Here is a 22,576-nt window from a genome sequence, read left to right as displayed (position 1 = left end):
CCCAAATGATGGTGAAGTGTCATGTAGTCGACGTTCACATAACACCACTAGAGGAGAGACAACATACATCTCATCAAAATATCGAACGAATACCAAATTCACATGACTACTAATAGCAAGACTTCTCCCATGTCCTCAGGAACAAACGTAACTACTCACAAAGCATATTCATGTTCATAATCAGAGGGGTATTAATATGCATATAGGATCTGAACATATGATCTTCCACCAAGTAAACCAACTAGCATCAACTACAAGGAGTAATCAACACTACTAGCAACCCACGGGTACCAATCCCAGGCTTAGAGACAAGAATTGGATACAAGAGATGAACTAGGGTTTTGAGAGGAGATGGTGCTGGTGAAGATGTTGATGGAGATTGCCCTCTCCCGGTGAGAGAAGCATTGGTGATGACGATGGCGATGATTTCGCCCTCCCGGAGGGAAGTTTCCCCGGCAGAACAGCTCCGCCAGAGCCCTAGATTGGTTCCGCCTCGTGGCGGCGGAGTCTCGTCCGGAAAGATGGCTTATATTTTTTTCCTCATCGAAAGACTCCATATAGCAGAAGATGGTCATCGGAGGGCCACCAAGGGGCCCACGAGGTAGGGGGCGCGCCCCCACCCTCGTGGGCAGGGTGTGCCCCCCTGGTGAACTTTTGGCGCTCAGTATTTTTTATATATTCTAAAAATGACTTATGTGAAGTTTCAAGACTTTTGGAGCTGTGTAGAATAGGTCTCTAATATTTGCTCCTTTTCCAGCCTAGAATCCCAGCTGCCGGCATTCTCCCTCTTTATGTAAACCTTGTAAAATAAGAGAGAATAGGCATAAGTATTGTGACATAATGTGTAATAACAGCCCATAATGCAATAAATATCGATATAAAAGCATGATGTAAAATGGACGTATCAATGAATTAGCTGAAATCATCAGAGACAGATAGCACAGGGCCGCTAGAGCCAAATGCAGTAATGTGCCATTGATGCTGGATCCCAAGCTGATCCTAGACTTCATCGACCTATGACATAAGGACCCCAACACTCCTTTGACTGAGCTGAACCTCACTCCTGGCCAAAGTCATGTGTTGACGGCCTTCATTGATGAGGAAAAATGGAAATTTGAACAGGGGAGGAGGGTGAAGAAAGCTTAGTACAAGAAAGAGCACCTTCTGAGGCAAATGTCCTGACACTATCACCTGATGAACTTGTATCTCTGCAAACAGAGATCAAGGGTCTAAGTGATGAATTTGACCGATACTATGTTGATTGGCTGGGAGCCAAAGTTAGATTCGTCAAGCTGACCAATGGATTCACCTCAAATATTGCAGCCCCAATGCAACATGAAATTCCTCAGGCTGAAGCATCTTCTCAGCCTACTAAAGAACATGCCAGCACCGCTAATAAAAATCAGGCCGCTGAAGAAAATGAGAGCACCATGGCTGATGAAGAAATTCCAGCCACTAAAGAAACTGCCAGGGCAACCTCTAGTGTTGCACCTGAAGAACAAGCCAGGCCTATTGAAGCATCTGCTACAGTGCCTGAAGAAACTGAACAAGCTAGGACAACTGCATCAGTTGTGCCTGAAGAAACCGCACCAATTTCCTCTACTCCTCCTGCACAGACAAGCATCAACCTTCCTTCTACATCAGAAGCGAAGAAAACCAAATCTGCGGAGCGAGCAGCTATGAAGAAAAGGAAAGCATCTGCTTCCTCAGAGTCTTCAGCTCCAAAGCAAGTGAAGACTTTGACAAGCTCCTTTGAAAATCCTATAGATGTTGTTCCCATATCAAGCATGCCATCAAAGGAGATTATTCCCTTTGGTGAGGAATATGAGATTCCAAGTGAATCTGATGAAGAAGATCCTTCTGCTGCTCCGTCAGAGCAGTTGGATGAAGAAATTGAAGTGGATGATATCCCTTCAACTCCTATGGTCTCATCGCTCATGCCTCAGTTCACAACTGAAGAGACATGCGTTGATGAAATAGATGTGGAAGATGAATATGTGGACATTGGGTGTACAACACCGATCTTGAATGATGACTACTAGGAAAGTCATCACCCCAGTTCACCACTGTTCACACCTCTACAACAGATTCCTCAGTCTCCTGTGCAGACTGAAGAGATTCACATGGGCTCTGAAGAACATCAAACTTCTATTCTCACTATTCCTGAAGAAGTTCCAGCCACTAGCCCTGATGAAAATGTTTTTGAAGAAATGGGGGCCAAGGCTACTGAAGAAATTGCCACTGAAATTCCTCAGCCTGTGGCTCCAGAGACTGTGATTCAAGAGGCTGTGAAGACTTCAATAGTTAATCTTCAGCCCAAGCCTCAGAATCCTCACTCCAAGAAGCAGAAGTTCAAGGCTGATGACTTCTTTGTTGAGCACATTTTCTTCACGGATTACAATCCATATGACCCTGCAAGACTGAGATGCTAGTGCTTCTGGACAACGAGTCAAATGAACTTCTATTCCTCACTACTGTTTGATAAAAGACAAGATCTTTGGCCATGAGCAAATTCCTCATGTGGATATGGAGTCGCTGCCATGCTTCACCCGAGTCCTCAGTGTTCTTCATGACGCTGGGCTGCTCAACTTCTGCACCGACATCTGCGACTGGAATGAAGAACTCATTCTTCAGTTCTATGCCACGTTGCACATCACCGGCAACGTTGAAGATGTGAATTCATGGGTATTGGACTGGATGACAAAAAATACTCACTACAAAGCACCAGCCTCTGAATTACTTCACGCTGTCCCAGTCAGTCCTCCCACTAAAGGTGCAAGGCGCCTCTATGATGAACCTGAGCTCTCCAACCATCTGATGTAAGTGATGATGAAGCCTTTGAAGCCAGGACAAGCTCCTAGAACCAAATTCCTCTTCAAGGAACTGCTTTATGTGCCAAGGAAAATATACAGGATCTTGACCAAAACCCTCAGTCCAATCAAGGGTCACAACTTTGATGATGAAGTTGTTGGCATCATGAAGAATCTGCTTTTCAACATCATACATGGTATTCCTATCAACTACCACGATTTCTTCATGAGGACTTTGGCAAATGTGGCTCTATCACCGTCTGAATTGAAGCCTTACTCTCACTGGATCATGAGATTCATCAGATCAAGGTCTTCAGTTCACTACAAGGCTGATTGTCAACGCCATCTCAGCTATTTGCCCCCAATTGAAGTCCTCAAACGGACTATTTCCTCAGCTAATGAGAAGGGCAAGGCTGCTGTTATCGATGAAGGCACTCGACCATTGGATGGACAGTTTCGCAAAGCTCCATTTTATTCCACCAATGATGACTCTGCCACCCATGACACTACCGCAAATGCTTCAAAGAAATATCCTCAACCCACTGCTCTAAGGGTGATGACTGATCGTGAACTTTTCCTCAGTCTTCATCAAAAGGTGGATCACAATCACAAGTGGGTCAAGTGTCAGTTTGGTTCAATTCTTCAGAACATGACAATCACACAAAACACTATGAAGAAGAACCACTACTACTTGCATGAAGTTTTTGACCGCACTTGGGCTGTACTATCTCACCTCTACGGTGATGAAGATCTCAAGCAGATGGGCTTCAAGCAGGACTTTGACTGGTCTCAACCGCCTTCGAAGAAATTCAAGAAGGTCAAAGTTCCTCACTTGGTGGCCAGCTCATATTCTTCATCGCGCGAGACTGATGAACATGAAGACTTAAACAACACTGCGGCAGGCCCTACTCCAACAGATGACCCCAACAACGCTGGCGCTCCTCCATCGACTTCATGGTGATATTCTTCAAGGGCGTTAATCCTCATTTTTCATCCCTTTTGGTCATTTGATGACAAAGGGGGAGAAATTTGAGTTAATCTTCAAGCGGGTCTCTATATATGGGCGTTTTTTTGCTAAGTTACAACTCTCGTTCTTCAGAAGTATTTGTTGGATCGAGTTGTAAACTTGAGTCCGATGGTGGTCTAATACTTTTGCTATGTTTTTCTGCATGCTATTTCCTCATATATGTTAATGCATGCATGCTGAATTACATCAGTCACCATATTTCATCATGCATTTCAAATTCTTCATATCATATGTTAAATGCATGTATGAATTACAAGATATAGGGGAAGGTCTCCATGATTCCACTCTACAATGTGCATTTGCTGTTCAAAGCCAATTCCTCACATATGCATATATTCAGGGGAGTTCTTCTATATCTTGCAATCAAATTCCTCAATATCAGTATTTACACTTCATATGTTTATCCCCGTTGAAAACTTAACCTATATTGTCATCAATCACCAAAGAGGGGGAGATTGTAAGTGCATCTAGTGCCCCTTAGTGATTTTGGTGTATTGAAGACTTATAGGTTAAGGGACTAATGTGTTTGTGAGTGTACACATGTCTATAAGTCTATGAGGAGTTTGATATTTATAGAGAAAGTCGACCCCTAAAAATGAATGTCTTCAACTGAAGACTTTGACTTTCTGAAGACTTTGAAAGTGAAGAATTTGGTGTTATCCTGAAGACTTGATATTCATGTGAGGAATAGGAAGCGTGAAGACTTTTGATTTCATAGTTTCGTTTTCTCTTTCTTGAGTCATAGGAAACACCGTACTGTTAAAGGGGGTCGAGGTAAAACTAAGGAAAAGTTTCCAAGTGATGCTCATCTCAAAATCCTACACCTACCAATCCTTTCGAGTGAAGCCATTGGAAATCTCATACAGTTCAGTCAATTTGTTCAGTGTCAGAGACGGAGATCTTCTGGTCTCCGAGGAATGTGTTCTGATTGGGGAGTTAGGAATTCGTCAATGTGGATTGCCTACAAGTGAGGAACATGATAGCCCTGAGGAATTTGATACTCAAATATCCGACCGTTGTTTTGCTATGCGCCAGCTGTCCCAAAATATCTACCCACCTAACGGTCATATCATTGAAGGGCATTTATGTCTTATCATGTTAGGCTGCTCCCTAGGCTATAAATAGCCGCCCCTACAACCACTATCCTGTTGGCTGCTCTGAGAGAAACTGACACTTCTCATTGAGAGCATCCCATCCTCCGAGGACTTTGAGCAAAAATCATCAAGTGAGTAAAACCCAAACCAAACACCTACAAACACAAAGTGATTGAGCATCACTGAAGAGATTGTTCCTGTGTGGAACCAAAGCTTGTTACCTTTGAGGATTGTGCATCCTCCAGACGATTAAGCGTCATGGTCTAGAGCGTCCAAGAGGAAATTGTGGACCGCCGAGTGACCGAGTCTGTGAAGGTTTGGAAGTCACCTGAAGACTTACCACGAGTGATTGGGCGAGGTCTGTGTGACCTTAGCTCAAGGAGAGTACGGTGAGGACTGTGCCGGGATTGTGTGTCCTTGGGTTTAAATACCTAGCCGCTCCAACCAGACGTACAACTGTCACAGCAGTTGGAACTCGTCTACCAAATCACTGTCTTCACCAAGCTACTGGTTCTATTTCCTCAACCCTTTCATTTCCACATACATATGCTGAAGTACTTGATCATTACTGTTTGAAGACTTTGACTGAAGACTTTCTCAATTTCCTCAATCCTATTTCTTCAGTCACTTTGTCTTCAGCCTGCTATCCTGTGTTTACGCTACCTATAGTCTGTGCTTGTTTTCATTTCATCATGATGACTGTGCTACTGCTCTGTTATGCTTGCATCTGAGTACTTATTCCGTTGCTAGTTGTTCCTGACTTAGGAATTTCCTCACCCTGAAATTCCTCAGTGACGAATTTGTAAAAATCACCTATTCACCCCCTCTATTCGATATAATGCACTTTCAAGACGTATCACATTACTTAGTTTTTCCATGAACTTAATACACTAGATGCATGCTGGATAGCAGTCGATGTGTGGAGTAATAGTAGTAGATGCAGGCAGGAGTCGATCTACTAATCTTGGACGTGATGCCTATATACATGATCATTGCCTTGGATATCGTCATAATTATTTGCTTTTCTGTCAATTGCCCAACAGTAATTTGTTTACCCATCTATGATATTTTCTTGATAGAAGCCTCTAGTGAAATCTATGTTCCCCGGGTCTATTTTCGATCATATTATTTTCATATCTATTTATCCAAAAATCCAAAAAATATCTTGCTTCACTTTTTCTTTACTTATTTTATTTAGTGTTTTTGCTAGATCTATTTATCAAATCTCATACAATTTAATCTATCTCAATACCGAGGAGGGATTGACAACCCGTCTTACGTGTTGGGTTGCAAGTTTTTGTTGTTTGTGTGCAGGTGCTATTTACGTAGTGTTGCTTGGTTATCCTACTGGATTGATAACCTTGGTTTCATAACAGAGAGAAATACTTACCGTTGTTGTGTTTCATCCTCTCCTCCTCTACGAGGAATTACCAACGCAGATACAAGCAATCAGAGGGGTAGATGGTGAAGGATATTCCAATGATGGTGCTGAAGAGGAAGTGCAAGATGGCCAACATTTGGGAGAAGAGTTCGATGGTGCTGAAGAGGAAGGAGACCTCAATGGTGCACAAGCTGATTTGGAAATTCAGCCACAAAAGCGTAGGTCAAAAAATAAGGTGCCTACAACCACTTACATAATAAAACGGATTAACAAAGAGGGGAGACCCATTAGTCCGCTTAAGAAAGCAACAAAATGGGGTGATGTCCTAGGTGCCATCACCCATTAAAAATGTGGCATCAATGTTAGATGCTTAAGGGGTCCTAAAAACAAACAATGGTCAAACCTCCTGTTAGAAAAGATGAGAGATATTTTTCAAGTTCAACGACCGAGACAATGCACTTGCAGGAATCCATGCCATGCGTGTGTTCACTAAGGCCTTGAATAGTAATAGATACCGTGCAAACAAGCTACTGGACGACGACTATGATTTAGAGGATATCAAAAAGCTATATCCTAGTACTACAGATGAGGAATGGAAGGAGTTCCTTGCTTACCGAGACTCAGATGCATACAAATAGGACAGAGAAGTTTTGTGCAGCTCCGAAGCCAAATGGTAGGGAACACAATCTAGGCACCCATGGTTATGAAGGGAAGCAGCCAATCTAGGATAAGCATGATGCTATATTTTCTTCACAAGGTCAACCGAAACCCTTGAGTAATATCCTGGATCCATGTGCCAAGAAATATTTTTGATCCCTAGCGGTGGTTCATAAAGAAACCAGACTCTACTACTTTGAGCACCCCGCGGTGGTGAAGGCGGCTGGAAGAGCGGTACGTAATTAGCCTACACAAGCACACTTTCCATCATATGTATGTATAGGAGTTGTTTCTAAACGATATTAGTTTGTTCATGCAGGCAAATTTTACCCAAAACACACCAAACTCTAAAGAGTCATTGGATCCCCCAAGGTGGTCATCCGACCCAATTCTGTATGCTCTCCAAAGGAAGAGAGAGCCCACACGAGGCCGCAAGCTCAACGTCGACAATACTTTCTAGGATGCCTACTACCCCCCCCCCCCCCCCCAAGAAAAGGATGACCAAGTCAAAAAAAGAAAGAAGGGACAAAGAAAAAAATAGATCAGTTAGTCAATGAAAGGTTAAAGGAAGTCTTACCTGATTTTCTAGCAGAGGTTCAGAAGCATATTCAGTCCAAAGGGTCGACAAATATGCCAGAAATGGTGGATACACCGCCGGCCCTTGCGCCCTCGGTCATTAATGTCATGCATGGTCATGGTGCGTCACCACATTCGTTGGAGGAAGAAAATCCTTGCACTCTCCTAGCTAGAGTGAGTACTAGTGGAGACTTGTTGGAGGTTGCAAAAGCTAGAGTGCTTACAAGAAATGTCATGCACAACAAAAAAATTAGATGAGAACGTGCGGAAGGGTTCTCCCCTTAGGGTGTTCCCGGAATACCACAATTTGATTCTGCCACAGAACATTATGGAAGAGGGTGATGAGCCGCGGCCCCTTTCGGAATGCTTTGCTGGTTACCTCAAGTGGCCTGAAATGCATATCACAATGGAAAAGCCATCCCCAAACAGAACACCATCTCCGACCACCCCCGACATTGCAAGACCATCACCATCTCCCAACATCCACGTCTTCTCTATGTCTTTGCAACCCTGTATCGGCTAAGGATGTGCAGTAAGAGCACATGCTTGAAGAATCACAAAATCCTAATTATGTTATCGTTGAGGAGACACCGCCAGCCCATCCCGAGATGCAACCTTGCGAAAGAACAAATTTTACTCCAGCAACACTAAAGAATGTGGAGGCCCAAGAAGCGATGTCCTATCCGGCCGTTTCCGTCCAACTGGTGAAAAAAAGAAACACGGATCTAAAGGCTGCGAAAAGGAATACTAAGGCAAAACCTTCCGCCGCCACACGTGCAAATGGTAGACCACCGGTAAAGATGGCACCGAAGAAGTCCTTGACCTATAAACAATGTGCCGACAACCTGAAAGCACATGTCTATATTCCGGGTCAGAGAATGCTACCAGACAAAGTGTATGAGCAACTAAGGCTTGAGATGAAGATTCTACATGAAAAATTTGTGGAATTAGAGCTAGCCAATAATAAACAAGGATCCATCGTTAACCCAACACATTACACTGTGAAGGTACCAAAGGGATATACTTTCTTCGAAAATTTTAGCGGGGACAAAATATATGTAGATTTCAAATAGATCTTCTATATGTTCACATTCTATAGTCTTGAAACTTGCCTAATTAGGCTATGGGCATTTTTTCAAGCCATTGAGGTAAGAAGCAAGAATATTTCCGATGTTGCTGATGAGGACACAAACCTGGGGTAGGGTAATAGGCCTGACCTATACGTCCTACCTAAGGTCCTTGTCCTAAGAACAAAGAAGTTCAAGAATCAGAAGAAGGGATCCAGCAAAGGTGTCTAGTGAAGTCCACTCGACCTACCATTCACTCGGAGACCTCTCTTTATCCAGGTCACTCGACCATGAAACCACTCGACATATAAGAAGACCTAAAGCCGCTCTACGCAGCAACGGTTGGGTATTTACTCATATATTTAATGATCATTTGTAGCACTTCAATACAGGCGTTACCTGTAACGCTACCCCTTTATGTACATTGAATCCTATGTAACGGAGGGGAGCTGGGGTCCTGGCACACTCTATATAAGCCACCCCCTCCTCTGGGACAAAGGTTCGCACCCCCTGTAACACACACGATCATAATCCAGTCGACCGCCTCCGGGCTCCGAGACGTAGGGCTATTACTTCCTCTGAGAAGGGCCTGAACTCGTAAAACTTGCGTGTACAACTCCTCCATAGCTAGGATCTTGCCTCTACATTCCTACCCCCATTCTACTGTCAGACTTAGAACCACGACAGTTGGCGCCCACCGTGGGGCAGGTGTCTTAGCGACTTGTTGGAGAAGTTGCAATTTTTCCGATCCCCTTCAACATGGTTTCAGGCGGAGGTTTGGCTGAGGCCCGCGAGATCCGTCTCGGCGCGCTCGTGTTTGTCGCCGACGACTCCGCTTGGCTTTAGGAGGCTCCACTCGACGTCGATGCACTCCTCGTCCGTGGGGCAACGCACTTTCGCGCGTGTGTCCGCGGCGTCCTCCTGCGGCAGTCGTCGACCCAGTATCGGTCGGCTCCTGTAGCTTCCCCCCTCCCTGCAGCCCGCCGGAGCAAACGTTTCGGTCGATCGAGGCTTCAGCAGTGGGTGAGGCATGCGGTGGCTCGCCAGTCGGCCACCCCCAAGTCGCGGCAATCGAGCCCGACGAAACTCTCTACGACCTGTTCGATCTCTCGACTGGCTCCATAGAGACTGCATCCGAGTGTGATAGTAGCGACCCTGCGGCAGAAGTTTTTATGGTCAACGGACCACGCAGTCCTCCTGGCTTCACCCGTGAAGACGGAGGAGATGGGGGCAGCGATCCATCGCGTGTTCACGACGAGTACCGCCCCAAACCCCTCTCTTCGCAGCGGAGAGAAGAACTTCGCCGCCGGAACATGGAGGCACTTCACAAACCCTTGAGGCCCAGGCCTTGGAGGAGGCGTGCCTGGCCAACTTGGCTAAACGCACTCGACTGGAGAACCTCCAGCACGCACTCGACGAGCGCGCTCGGCAACATAACCCCGAGTCTAGTTGATGCCAACTTTTTCCACCTCCGACTCAGGTATACCGAACTCCTGTCCAGAATCTCGCAGCTGCGGCCCGAATAGCGGAGTCTATTCAACCTTCCCTGTCAGAAGCTGGTCGAGGTTTGGTGCAGATTCGGGCTTTGCTCCGAGCGGCGGGAGAGCAGAATACAGCTGTGTCACAATCGTGTAATAGGATCCATAGCAGGTCCGTTATGACAGATACAGTCCAGTTGGCTCACAGCCCAAGATTGCCCCCGAGGCGTGAGGGACGTGGAGACCGGCGAGATCAGCACAGAAACCGTGAGCAGTATGATCACCGACTCGATCATGATGATCGTCGTCGAGTGCCCACGCCTCCCCCAAGGAGTGGATCATACATGCCTCGGCAGCATGATGACAGGCGCCCTCACAGTGTTGGGAGAAGGATTCCAGTCGACCCAGGGAGCCAGGCTTTGATGCGAATCTATTCTCGTTCAGGGCTTGGTCGACAGAAATAGAGCTCACCGAGAAGGTCATGATAGAGATCTACCAACCAGCAGTAGAGTGCATGTCTCAGGTCCAGAGTGCTTCAGCAGAGCCATCAGGGATGCAGTGATTCCTCCCAACTTCAGGTTGGCGACTAGAGTCGGTAAGTTCACTGGTGAGTCCAAGCCTGACACTTGGCTTGAAGACTACCGAGTGGATGTACAGATTGGCGGCGGCAATGATGAAGTGGCCATGAAACACCTTCCTCTGATGTTGGAAGGCACGGCCAGAGCATGGCTGAATCAATTAGCACCTGGTAGTGTTTATACTTGGGAAGATCTTGCCCGAGTATTTGTCAGAACATTTGAAGGTACTTGCAAACAGCCAGCAGGGCTGACAGAATTACAGTGTTGCGTTGAAAAACCGAATGAAACTTTGAGGGATTATATCCAGAGATGGATCACGTTGCACCACACAGTGGAGAATGTGTCAGATCACCAAGCAATTTGTGCCTTCAAAGAAGGCGTTAAGTATCGGGAGTTGAATCTGAAATTCGGTCGGATAGGAGATATGACTCTGACTCGGATGATGGAAATTGCCACCAAGTACGCCAATGGTGAAGAAGAAGACCGACTCCGGAGTGGCAAGCACAAAACAGTCGCCCACGAAACCGGAGGAGGGAACTCCAGTCGGAAGCAGAAGTGCAAAGTCGAGCCAGCTGCTCCTGGAGAAGCCTTGGCCGTAACTCAAGGGAAGTTCAAGGGGAAATCCAAAGGACCATGGAACCCCAAGAAAGTAAAAGATCAAGATGGAAATGATGTGATGGATTTACCATGCCACATCCACACCAAGAAGGATGAAGAGGGTAATTTCATTTACCCAAAGCATACCACTCGACAGTGTCAACTCCTAATCCAGCAATTCTGGGAGAAACAGCCCAAGGAAAAGGAGAAGGAAGCAGACAAAGTTGAGGATGAGGAGGAGGACAATGATGGTTACCCCCACGTCAATTCCACTCTGATGATTTTTGCTGATGTTGAGAGTAAGAGTCGATTGAAAGTCATCAAAAGAGAAGTGAACATGGTTGCTCCGGTGACACCCAGTTATTTGAAGTGGTCTCAGACTGCCGTCACATTCGACCAGTCCGATCACCCAACGCACACAGCCACCCCTGGGAGGCAAGCGCTGGTGGTCGACCCAGTAGTCGAAGGTACTCGATTGACTAAGGTTCTGATGGATGGTGGATGTGGCCTAAATATACTGTATGCAGAGATGTTGAAAGGAATGGGCATTCCGATGTCCAGACCCAGTGAAAGTAATATGAGTTTCCATGGAGTCATTCCTGGCAAGAAGGCTGCATCACTCGGCCAGATCGCCCTTGATGTAGTGTTCGGTGATTCCAAGAATTACCGCAAAGAAAAATTGACATTTGAAGTTGTAGATTTCCAGAGTGCTTATCATGCTATTTTGGGCAGGCCAACTTATGCATGTTTTATGGCTCGACCATGTTTCGTGTACCTCAAATTGAAGATGCCTGGACCCAAAGGAGTGATCACTATCACTGGCAATCGAAAGAAGGCAGAAGAGTGCTTCCAGAAGGGCTCAAAGATCGCTGATGCACAGATGGCAGTAGTGGAATTGTAGGAATATCAAAAAATGCAGATCCGAGTGATTTGTTGTGTGCTAAGAAGCCTGCCACGGATTCAGCATTCCAGTCGTCTGGTGAAACAAAGTCGATTCACATTCACCCGACGGATCCCGATGCTGCTCTGACTCACATCTCAACAACACTCGACTCCAAATAGGAACAAGCGCTCATCCAGTTCCTCCGTGAGAACTGGCACATCTTTGCATGGAAACCTTCTTACATGCCAGGTGTTTTCGGGGGATTGGCTGAGCATCGTTTGCGAGTCGACCCAAAAGTGAAACCAGTCAAAGAACATCTTCGACGGTCCGTCGTACAGAAGAGGAAGGAAATCGGTGAAGAAGTGGCTCGGCTTCTGGAAGCTGAGTTTATCCGAGAGATTTACCACTCCGAGTGGTTACCTAATGTTGTCATGGTCCCAAAGAAGGACGACTCACTTCGCATGTGCATCGACTTCAAACATATCAGTCCGACCTGCCCGAAAGATCACTTTCCTCTCCCTCGCATCGACCAAATAGTCGACTCGACTGCGGGGTGTGAGCGTTTGTCCTTTTTGGATGCTTATTCCGGGTACCATCAGATCCGTCTGTACGGACCCGATGAGATAAAAACAGCTTTCATCACCCCATTTGGATGCTTCTGTTATGTCATTATGCCGTTCGGTTTGAAGAACGCTGGAGCCACATTCATGCAGATGATTCAGAAGTGCCTACTCAGTCAGATCAGTCGGAATGTGGAAGCATACATGGATGACATTGTGGTCAAGTCACGTAAAGGTTCCGACCTACTGGCTGACCTTGCTGAAACCTTTGCCAACCTCAGAAGGTATGATATCAAGCTTAATCCATCAAAGTGCACGTTTGGAGTTCCAGGCGGAAAATTACTCGGTTTTCTCGTTTCCGAACGAGGGATCGATGCTAACCCAGAGAAAGTGGGTGCCATACTCCGGATGAAACGCCTTGGTCAATAATGCTAATCCCTCTTTTTGTGCCGGGAAGAAGATAAGAAAAGGCGAAGCCTTCTCTTGGTTTCCCAACCTGTTGCTTCTAAAGGCTGCCCTCTCTTGGCTGGATTTTTTGCATGATGTCCAGAAGCTTACTAGTTGTTTGGCCGCCCTAAGTCGATTCATTTATCGCCTCGGTGAAAAGGCACTGCCTCTTTACCGACTGATGAAGAAGTCAGATAAGTTCGAGTGGACTCCTGAAGCTGATGCAGCATTTGCAGAGCTTAAAGCCCTGCTTTCCACCCAGCCGGTGCTTGCTGCTCCAATCAGCAAAGAGCCTTTACTGCTTTACATTACAGCCACTGGACAAGTCGTTAGTACAGTACTTACGGTCGAGCGGGAAGAAGAAGGAAAAGCTTACAAAATTCAGCGCCCAGTATACTATGTTTCTGAAGTTTTGACTCCATCAAAGCAAAGATATCCACATTATCAGAAGCTTGTTTATGGGATCTATATGACCACGAAGAAGGTTGCACATTACTTCTCTGATCACTCCATTAAAGTCATCAGCGACGCTCCGTTATCAGAGATTCTGAACAATAGAGATGCAACTGGTCGAGTGGCAAAGTGGGCGATTGAACTCCTTCCCTTAGATATCAAGTTCGAGGCAAAGAAAGCTATCAAGTCCCAAGCAATAGCAGATTTCCTCGCCGAGTGGATTGAACAACAACTGCCGACTCAAGTACACTCAGAGCACTGGACCATGTTCTTTGATGGTTCCAAGATGCTGAATGGTTCCGGCGCTGGGGTAGTACTGGTATCCCCCCGAGGAGACAAACTCAGACATGTCCTCTAGATTCACTTTGATTCCTCCAGTAACAAAGAAGAATATGAAGCACTCTTGTATGGGTTGCATATGGCCATTTCACTCGGCGTCCATCGCCTCATGGTCTATGGTGACTCAGATTTGGTAGTCAATCAAGTGATGAAGGAGTGGGACGTCAGAAGCCCAACCATGACTGGTTACTGCAACGCAGTGAGAAAGTTGGAAAAGAAGTTTGAGGGGTTAGAGCTCCATCATATCCCCCGAATGAAAAATCAAGCAAAAGATGATTTAGCAAAGATAGGCTCCAAGAGAGAAGCCATTCCCAGTAATGTGTTCCTGGAGCATATTCATGCACCTTCAGTTCAAGAAGATCCCTTCAATGAAGAGCCCCCGCAGCCTAAGAGTGCCACAGATCAGACTGAAGTTGAGGTCCCAGCCATGGTCGACTTGGTCATGGAGGTGTTGGTCATCACTCCCGACTGGACAGTACCATACATTGCATATATCCTTAGGAAAGAGCTCCCAGAAGATGAAGAAGAGGCTCGACAGATCGTCCGTCGACCCAAGGCCTTTACCGTAATAAGAGGACAACTGTTCAGATAAAGTGCAACTGGGGTTAGCCAGAAATGCATAACACCAGAAGAAGGCCGAGTGATCCTCCACGACATCCATTCGGGGATCTATGGTCACCATGCGTCCTCTCGGACCATTGTGGCTAAAGCATACCGAGCTGGATTCTATTGGCCACGAGCAAATGAAATGGCGAAAGACATAGTCGACAGATGTGAAGGCTGCCAGTTCTACTCCAATATGTCACACAAACCTGCATCTGCCCTAAAGACCATCCCACTCGGCTGGCCCTTTGAGGTTTGGGGATTGGACATGGTTGGTCCACTGAGGACTGGTAGGAGCGGCTTCACTCATGTGCTTGTAGCAGTCGACAAGTTTACCAAATGGATTGAAGCCAAGCCTATTAAGAATCTTGAAGCTAGTACTGCTGTCAGCTTCATCAGAGAGTTGATTTTCAGATATGGGGTTCCGCACAGCATCATCACTGACAACGGATCGAACTTCAATTCTGATGAGTTCAGAACCTTCTGCGCCTCACAAGGCACACGAGTCGACTATGCTTCAGTCGCCCATCCCCAGTCGAATGGACAAGCAGAAAGAGCAAATGGCATAATTCTCAAAGGACTGAAACCCCGACTGATGCAAGATCTCAAGCACGTAGCAGGCGCCTGGGTTGATGAGCTTCCATCAATTCTTTGGGGATTGAGGACAACTCCTAGTTGGTCGACTGGCCGAACTCCATTCTTCTTGGTGTATGGTGCTGAAGCTATTTTACCGAGTGACTTGCTTCATAATGCGCCACGAGTTGAGCTCTTCTCTAAAGATGAAGCAGAACAAGATCAGCAAGACGCAGTCGACCTCCTAGAGGAGGAAAGAGAGATGGCCTTGATCCGGTCGACCATTTATCAACAAGACTTGCGTCGATTCCACGCTAGATACGTGAAGGGTCGAGCCTTTCAAGAGGTACAGTTGGTTCTTCGAGTGGATCAGCAGAAACCACACAAGCTCGCCCCAGCCTGGGAAGGTCCCTTTATTGTCACCAGAGTTCTCCACAATGGAGCATACCACCTTTACAGTATCGAGCATAAGAAAGACGAGCCACGAGCTTGGAATGCAGAGCTGCTCCGCCCCTTTTATACTTAAGTACTCACTCGGATGAGATGTAATAAGAAATACATTTGTAGTTTATTTATCAAAGACAAGAGCTTTATAATATTTCTAAACGATTGTTGTTGCTTTTTTTCCGTTTGAAATCCCCCAGTGGGTGACTTTGTTGCGAATCCGTTTTGCCCAAGTCTAAAAAATCCTACCGAGTGATGAGCAAGCCTCTCACTCGGGGGCTTAGCTGCGAATCCGTTTCGCCTAAGTTCGAAAAATCCTACCGAGTGGTGAGCAAGCCTTTCACTCGGGGGCTTGGCTGCGAATCCGTTTCGCCTAAGTTCAAAAAATCCTACTGAGTGGTGAGCAAGCCTCTCACTCGGGGGCTTAGCTGCAGTCCAGTACTCGCCTAAGTTTGAAAAAATTCTACCGAGTGGTGAGCAAGCCTCTCACTCGGGGGCTTAGCTGCAGTCCAGTACTCGCCTAAGTTTGAGAAATCCTACCGAGTGAAGAGCAACCCTCCCACTCGGAGGCTTAGCTGCAGTCCAGTACTTGCCTAAGTTTCAAAAAATCCTACCGAGTGGAGAGCAACCCTCCCACTCGGAGGCTTAGCTGCAGTCCAGTACTCGCCTAAGTTTGAAAAAATCCTACCGAGTGGTGAGCAACCCTCCCACTCGGGGGCTTAGCTGCAGTCCAGTACTTGCCTAAGTTTGAAAAAATCCTACCGAGTGGTGAGCAAGCCTCTCACTCGGGGGCAGTCCAGTACTCGCCTAAGTTTGAGAAATCCTACCGAGTGGAGAGCAACCCTCCCACTCGGAGGCTTAGTTGCAGTCCAGTACTCACCTAAGTTTGAAAAAATCCTACCGAGTGGTGAGCAAGCCTCTCACTCGGGGGCAGTCCAGTACTCGCCTAAGTTTGAGAAATCCTACCGAGTGAAGAGCAACCCTCCCACTCGGAGGCTTAGCAGCAGTCCAGTACTCGCCTAAGTTTGAAAAATCCTACTGAGTGGTGAGCAAGCCTCTCACTCGGGGGCTTAGCTGCAGTCTAGTACTCGCCTAAGTTTGAGAAATCCTACCGAGTGGAGAGCAACCCTCCCACTCGGAGGCTTAGCTGCAGTCCAGTACTCGCCAAAGCTTGAAAATATCCTACCGAGTGGAGAGCAACCCTCCCACTCGAAGGCTTAGCTGCAGTCCAGTACTCGCCTAAGTTTGAAAAATCCTACCGAGTGGAGAGCAACCCTCCCACTCGGGGGCTTAGCTACAGTCCAGTACTCGCCTAAGTTCGAAACACATCCCTATCCGCAAGGACGACGAGGTGCAGGTCGACTGCAATACGTGCTCCGTCCCCATCCGCAAGGACGATGAAGTGTAGGTCGACTGGGGTCACCACTGTAACACCCACGATGCGGCTATATCTCCCACGTGTCAAAGCACGACTTAGAGGCATAACCGCATAGTAGGCATGTCGCAAGAGGGGTAATCTTTACACATCCCATGTACTAAAAAAGAAAGGGATAAAGAGTTGGCTTACAATCACCACTTCACACTATACATAAATATAGCATTACATCATCCAGATACAATCAAGGTACGACTACGGAACCAAAATAAAAGAAGACTACCCCTAATGCTACAGATCCCCGATCGCCCCAACTAGGCTCCACTACTGATCAACTGAAACGAAACAACACAATGAACAAGATCTTCATCGAGCTCCTCCTTGAGCTCAGTTGCGTCACCTGCACGGTATCATCGGCACCTGCAACTGGTTTTGGAAGTAATCTGTGAGTCGCGGGGACTCAGCAATCTCAAACCCTCGCGATCAAGACTATTTAAGCTTATAGGTAGGGAAAAGGTATGAGGTGGAGCTGCAGCAAGCACTAGCATATATGGTGGCTAACTTATGCAAATGAGAGCAAGAAGAGAAGGCAAAGCACGGGCGTGAACTAGAAGTGATCAAGAAGTGATCCTGAAACTACTTACGTTCAAGCATAACACAAGAACCATGTTCACTTCCCGGACCCCGCCGAGAAGAGACCATCACGGCTACACACGCGATTGATGCATTTTAATTAAGTTAAGTGTCAAGTTCTCTACAACCGGACATTAACAAATTCCCATCTGCCCATAACCGCAGGCACGGCTTTCGAAAGTTCAAAACCCTACAGGGGTGTCCCAACTTAGCCCATCACAAGCTCCCACGGTCAACGAAGGATATTCCTTCTCCCAGGATGACCCGATCAGACTCAGAATCCCGGTTACAAGACATTTCGACAATGGTAAAACAAGAGCAGCAAAGCCACCCGAATGTGCCGACAAATCCCGATAGGAGCTGCACATATCTCGTTCTCAGGGCACACCGGATTGTCCAAACTTCCGGTAGGCCAACCCAGAGTTGCCCCTGGTGGCCACCGGTGGCTGACAGGTTGGACCAACACTCAGAGGAGCACTGGCCCGGGGGGGTTAAAATAAAGATGACCCTCGGGCTTCGGAAACCCAAGGGAAAAGAAAAGGCTAGGTGGCAAATGGTAAAACCAAGGTTGGGCCTTGCTGGAGGAGTTTTATTCAAGGCGAACTGTCAAGGGGTTCCCATTATAACCCAACCGCGTAAGGAACGCAAAAATCAAGGAACGTAACACCGGTATGACGGAAACTAGGGCGGCAAGAGTGGAACAAAACACTAGGCATAAGGCCGAGCCTTCCACCCTTTACCAAGTATATAGATGCATTAATATAAATAAGAGATATTGTGATATCCCAACAACTATCCAGGTTCCAACATGGAACAAACTCCAATCTTCACCTACAGCTAGCAACTCTAAAAGAGGGGCTGAGCAAAGCGGTAACATAGCCAAACAACGATTTGCTAGGACAAGGTGGGTTAGAGGTTTGACATGGCAATATGGGAGGCATGATAAAGCATGTGGTAGGTATCACAGCATAGGCATAGCAATAGAGCGAGCAACTAGCAAGAAAAGATAGAAGTGATTTCGAGGGTATGGTCATCTTGCCTACAAAGTTCTCCGAGTTGATGTAAGCTTGATCCTCGTAAGCGTACTCAACAGGTTCCTCGATCACGTACTCGTCTCCCGGATCTACCCAAAGCAAGAACACAAGCAAAGGGAGACACAATCAACCACGGTGCAATGCGCAAGCAACATGATGCAAAACATGGCATGATATGCGGGATGTGATATGCAATGCATATGCATGCTTCGGAAGGGAAAGATTGAACCAGGCCTCAACTTGGAAAACCAAGAGTGCCGCTGGAAAGATGAGTTGATTTTGGTCGAAATCGATATAAAGATCACCGGAATCGGATGCACGGTTTGGAAATGGCAAGCAAAACAATAATGGCACAAAGCTGCGATTAACAGCATGATGCCATCTAAATGCATCAAGAAAAATAAGCTACTGCACTCTAACATAGCAACAAAGCACATGGCAGTGATCCACTCAAGATGCTTGACAAAAGATGAACACTGAGCTACGGCCAATTCACACAATAGCAGGTTCAAACAAGCATGGCAAAAGTGCAAAAGATAACAGGTTCACAGACTTAGTGAAATTAACAACATGTCAGGAATTAACATCAGGAAGCAAAGTTTAGAGCAAGATTGCAACATGCTACAGGAACATATCATGGCAAAGCAAGGCATGTTATGATACTACTCAAAGCATATAACAAAAATCCCTTACTGACCATAAGCCAAAAAGGATAATAAAATACAATGGCAACCATGTAAACATAGCAAGTATCGTTAACAGATTCAGACTTAGTAGAAAACTGGACATGGCAGAAACAGAGTTACATAGGCATGTTTGCGAGCTCGATGCACTCACTACAAGGCATTGCATGTCAAACTAAGCATACACCCAGCAAGAAGACATGTTCAAGTAGCTAACCATGGCAAGAACAACCTCATAGCATGCATGGATCAACTACAACAACCTTGGCAAAATTGATTAACACGTAAACAATCTGCCAGGAACATTTTATAGCAAAAATAGAGCCAGATTGAGTCATGCTAGGGCACTCCATAATTGCAAACAAAGACATGGATGGATAGAGCATAACAATATCTCAAAATCATCCTTACTGAACATGCTCAAAAGAGGCATGGATCACTCTGTAGCAACAAGAATACATGGCATAAAAATAACATCAGGGAAATGACTCGGAAGAATTCTAAGTCCCTGAAATCAACAACATCACGAGAGCTACTTTGCATACTTGTGCTAGTCACCACATTGATCACAAAAATACATGGCATACACCCCTGTAAAGATTGCATGGCATATAACAAAACACATGTAGAGCTCATGATCATTTGCAGCACACATTAAACATGGCAAAAATGACAAATGACTATAATCTGTTAAGAAACAGAAACTAACATTACATAGCACTCTTGCAACAGCATTTAGGGTATCAAGATGAACTCAAACAGGCATGGTGTAATGGAATGAAATGAAGGACATCCAGACGAACAATTTGATATATTGCACGCGCGAAACGGAGCTACGGATGCAGAGTTATGATGCAGTGAACATGGCCTGAAAAAGTTACAGATCTGGGACTTAGTGGAATTTTACCTCCGCGAAAGTCAACGCGGGACAATGCAGAGCGGGATGAGGAGATCCGGGACGAGGGAGGCCGTTTGGATCGCGGTGGTGGTGGATCTCATCCATCTCGCAGCGGATCCGGACGGGACGGGCTCCGGCGAGGTGGTGCTCTCCAGCGAGCTCTGGTCGCCGGAGACGGCGGCAAGGCGACCGGGCCGAGTGGTGGCGGACGAGGCGCGATGGCCGGCACTGGGGAGGAGGAGCGGCACGCGAGCGAAGGCAAGGCGGCGGCGGAGCGCGAAGGCGGGGCGGCGGCGGAGCGCGAAGGCGGGGCGGCGCGCAGGCAACGGTGATGGCCGGCGAGCTCCGGCCAACGGGAGCGGGGCAGCGCGGCGGAGGAGCGGGCGCGGGCCCGCGGCGGGAGGAGACGGGCGGCGGCGCGCGGCGACCGGGCCACGGGGGCTAGCCTTGGGCCCGAGCGGGCCGGCACGGTGGACGACGGCGGGAGGCCACGTGGCGGCTCCGGATTGGCGCGGGGGCAGCGACTGAGGGCGGAGGACATGTCTGTCGGTGGGAAAAATTGTCCGGCGGCGCGAGGGAGAGGAAGGCTAGGGTTTCATCTGCGCGAAAATCCAGGGGGAGACACATATATATAGGTAGAGGGAGCTAGGAGAGTCCAAACGAGGTGTGGTTTAAGGCCACGCGATCGTGGTCGAACGACCGAGAGGATGGAGGAGGTTTAGCTGGGCTTTGGGCCACTTTGGAGGGGTGTTGGGCTGCAACACACACAAGGCCTTTACGGTTCCTCGGTTAACCGTTGGAGTATCAAACGAGGTTCAAATGGCACGAAACTTGACAGGCGGTCTACCGGTAGTATACCAAGGCCGCTTGGAAAGTCTCGGTCCAATCCGAGAACGTTTAACACCCGCACACGAAAAGAGGCAAAAGGGGACATCGGAGGACATAGGAGTGCCGGAATGCAAAACGGACAACGGGGAAAATGCTCGGATGCATGAGTCGAACATGTATGCAAATGCGATGTGCATGATGACATGATATGAAATGCATGACACGCAAGAAAAAGACAAGACAACAACAACGAATAACTAGAAGACACCTGGCGCAACAGTCTCGGGGCGTTACAACCACCTCAGAGCTACATCTCAAGCACAAAGATTATTCCAAGTGAAGAACAAAGTCCACTCGAAGGCAAACGCAAGCATATTCGGAAATAAACCAAGTTCGGATAAATCCTAAAGTACTGGATGGCGGATCAAAAGTATTCGATCATGAAGCCCGAAGAAGTTTAATGGCTACATAATCACTCGGCATTCCGAGGCAAATAAAAGTGAGGCATAATGTTTTTTCGGTTACGCATCAGGAGAAGGACTGGCTGGGTCGCAGAAACTGTCAAGGTCAATGCTGTCTGCAATGCGAGTGGCGGCATCAAGGAAGGTGTCCATGAAAGACTGGAAAGTGTGCCTCTTCGTGTTAGCAACCTTGAGTTCCGCCAGCTTGTCTTCTTTGACGTCCTTGCAGTGCACTCGGACCAAAGACAACGCGACATCAGCACCACAACAAGCGGATGACTTTTTCCATTCTTGCACATGCTCGGGGATTTGATTCAGTCGAGTCATCAGAGACTCAAGGTCTTGAGACAGTTCCGCCTGAGGCCAGAGTTCAGCATCAACCCGAGTCATCGCAGCTTTCAGGCGGGCAAGATAAGCAACCACACTGTCCATACGAGATTCCAACCGCAGCACGTTCATCGCAACATCATCCTTGACTGGACAGTTTATGGGATCAAGACCCGTCTCGACCCGCCCAGTTTCTGCTTCAAAGTCTTGGCAAAATTCTGCACAGTCGAGTGAATGGTGAGTCGACGGTATAATTAGACTTGGCAGTCGGCAGAAATAAGATAGATTAATCAGTACCTTCAAGTTTTAAAACCAGCTTTGCAGCAAGCTGGCCCAGATAAGACTCCAGTTCACCATTCTTGGCCTTGAGACCCCCAAGCTCGTCGGTCAGTTTCTCCTTGTCCTTCTTCAGTTGCTCGACCTCCCGATTGGCGTCAGAAACAACAGTCTTCAGCTTGGAGTTTTCTTCTTCTAATTTGCCGACTGAAGCAAGCTTCTTGTCAGCAAGTGTTGTTTTATCGCGCACCTCCTTCTGTGCTGCAGCAAGATCCAGATCCTTCTTCTCCAAAGCCTGCTTCATTTTCTCTAAAGAAACAACATTCTTCAGACGGGCTTGGAGTTGGCGGTTTTCACTACATACATCTGCTCGAGTGGAGTCACTCGGTTCAAAAAATGGAAAGGAAAAGTGCCAGCAGTGGGTATACAGTTAGCGATTGGTTACCTCCCATGGCGGCTACTTCGTCACGAGCGGTCTTGAGATTCTTCTTGGC

At 47.1% G+C, this 22,576-nt stretch overlaps 1 protein-coding gene across 1 annotated transcript; it reads right to left on the bottom strand.

Annotated features, from left to right (window-relative positions):
- Positions 1-21,539: 21,539 nt before the first annotated feature.
- LOC147979245 (uncharacterized) lies at positions 21,540-22,386 on the bottom strand. The gene is made up of 2 exons (XM_087515103.1): positions 22,104-22,386; positions 21,540-22,024 (listed from the first exon to the last, which is right to left on the bottom strand). Exons 1-2 carry the CDS (start codon positions 22,384-22,386, stop codon positions 21,540-21,542), a joined length of 768 nt encoding a protein of 255 aa, XP_087371229.1.
- Positions 22,387-22,576: the final 190 nt, after the last annotated feature.

This window comes from Triticum urartu, chromosome 3A (assembly GCF_056163025.1).
Source record: "Triticum urartu cultivar PI428250 chromosome 3A, HENAU_Tu73, whole genome shotgun sequence".
Taxonomy (NCBI): domain Eukaryota; kingdom Viridiplantae; phylum Streptophyta; class Magnoliopsida; order Poales; family Poaceae; genus Triticum; species Triticum urartu.
The sequence above is the reverse complement of the archived record's forward strand: the minus strand, read 5'-3'. Positions and strand labels throughout refer to the sequence as shown.

What these genes read in the sequence shown, in the direction of transcription:
- LOC147979245 (XM_087515103.1), bottom strand. Translation starts at nt 22,386, where the DNA reads ATGAAGCAGGCTTTGGAGAAGAAGGATCTGGATCTTGCTGCAGCACAG. An exon ending in GCTGGTTTTAAAACTTGAAG is followed by an intron (nt 22,025 to 22,103) that starts GTACTGATTAAT and finishes TCGACTGTGCAG; the next exon opens with AATTTTGCCAAGACTTTGAA.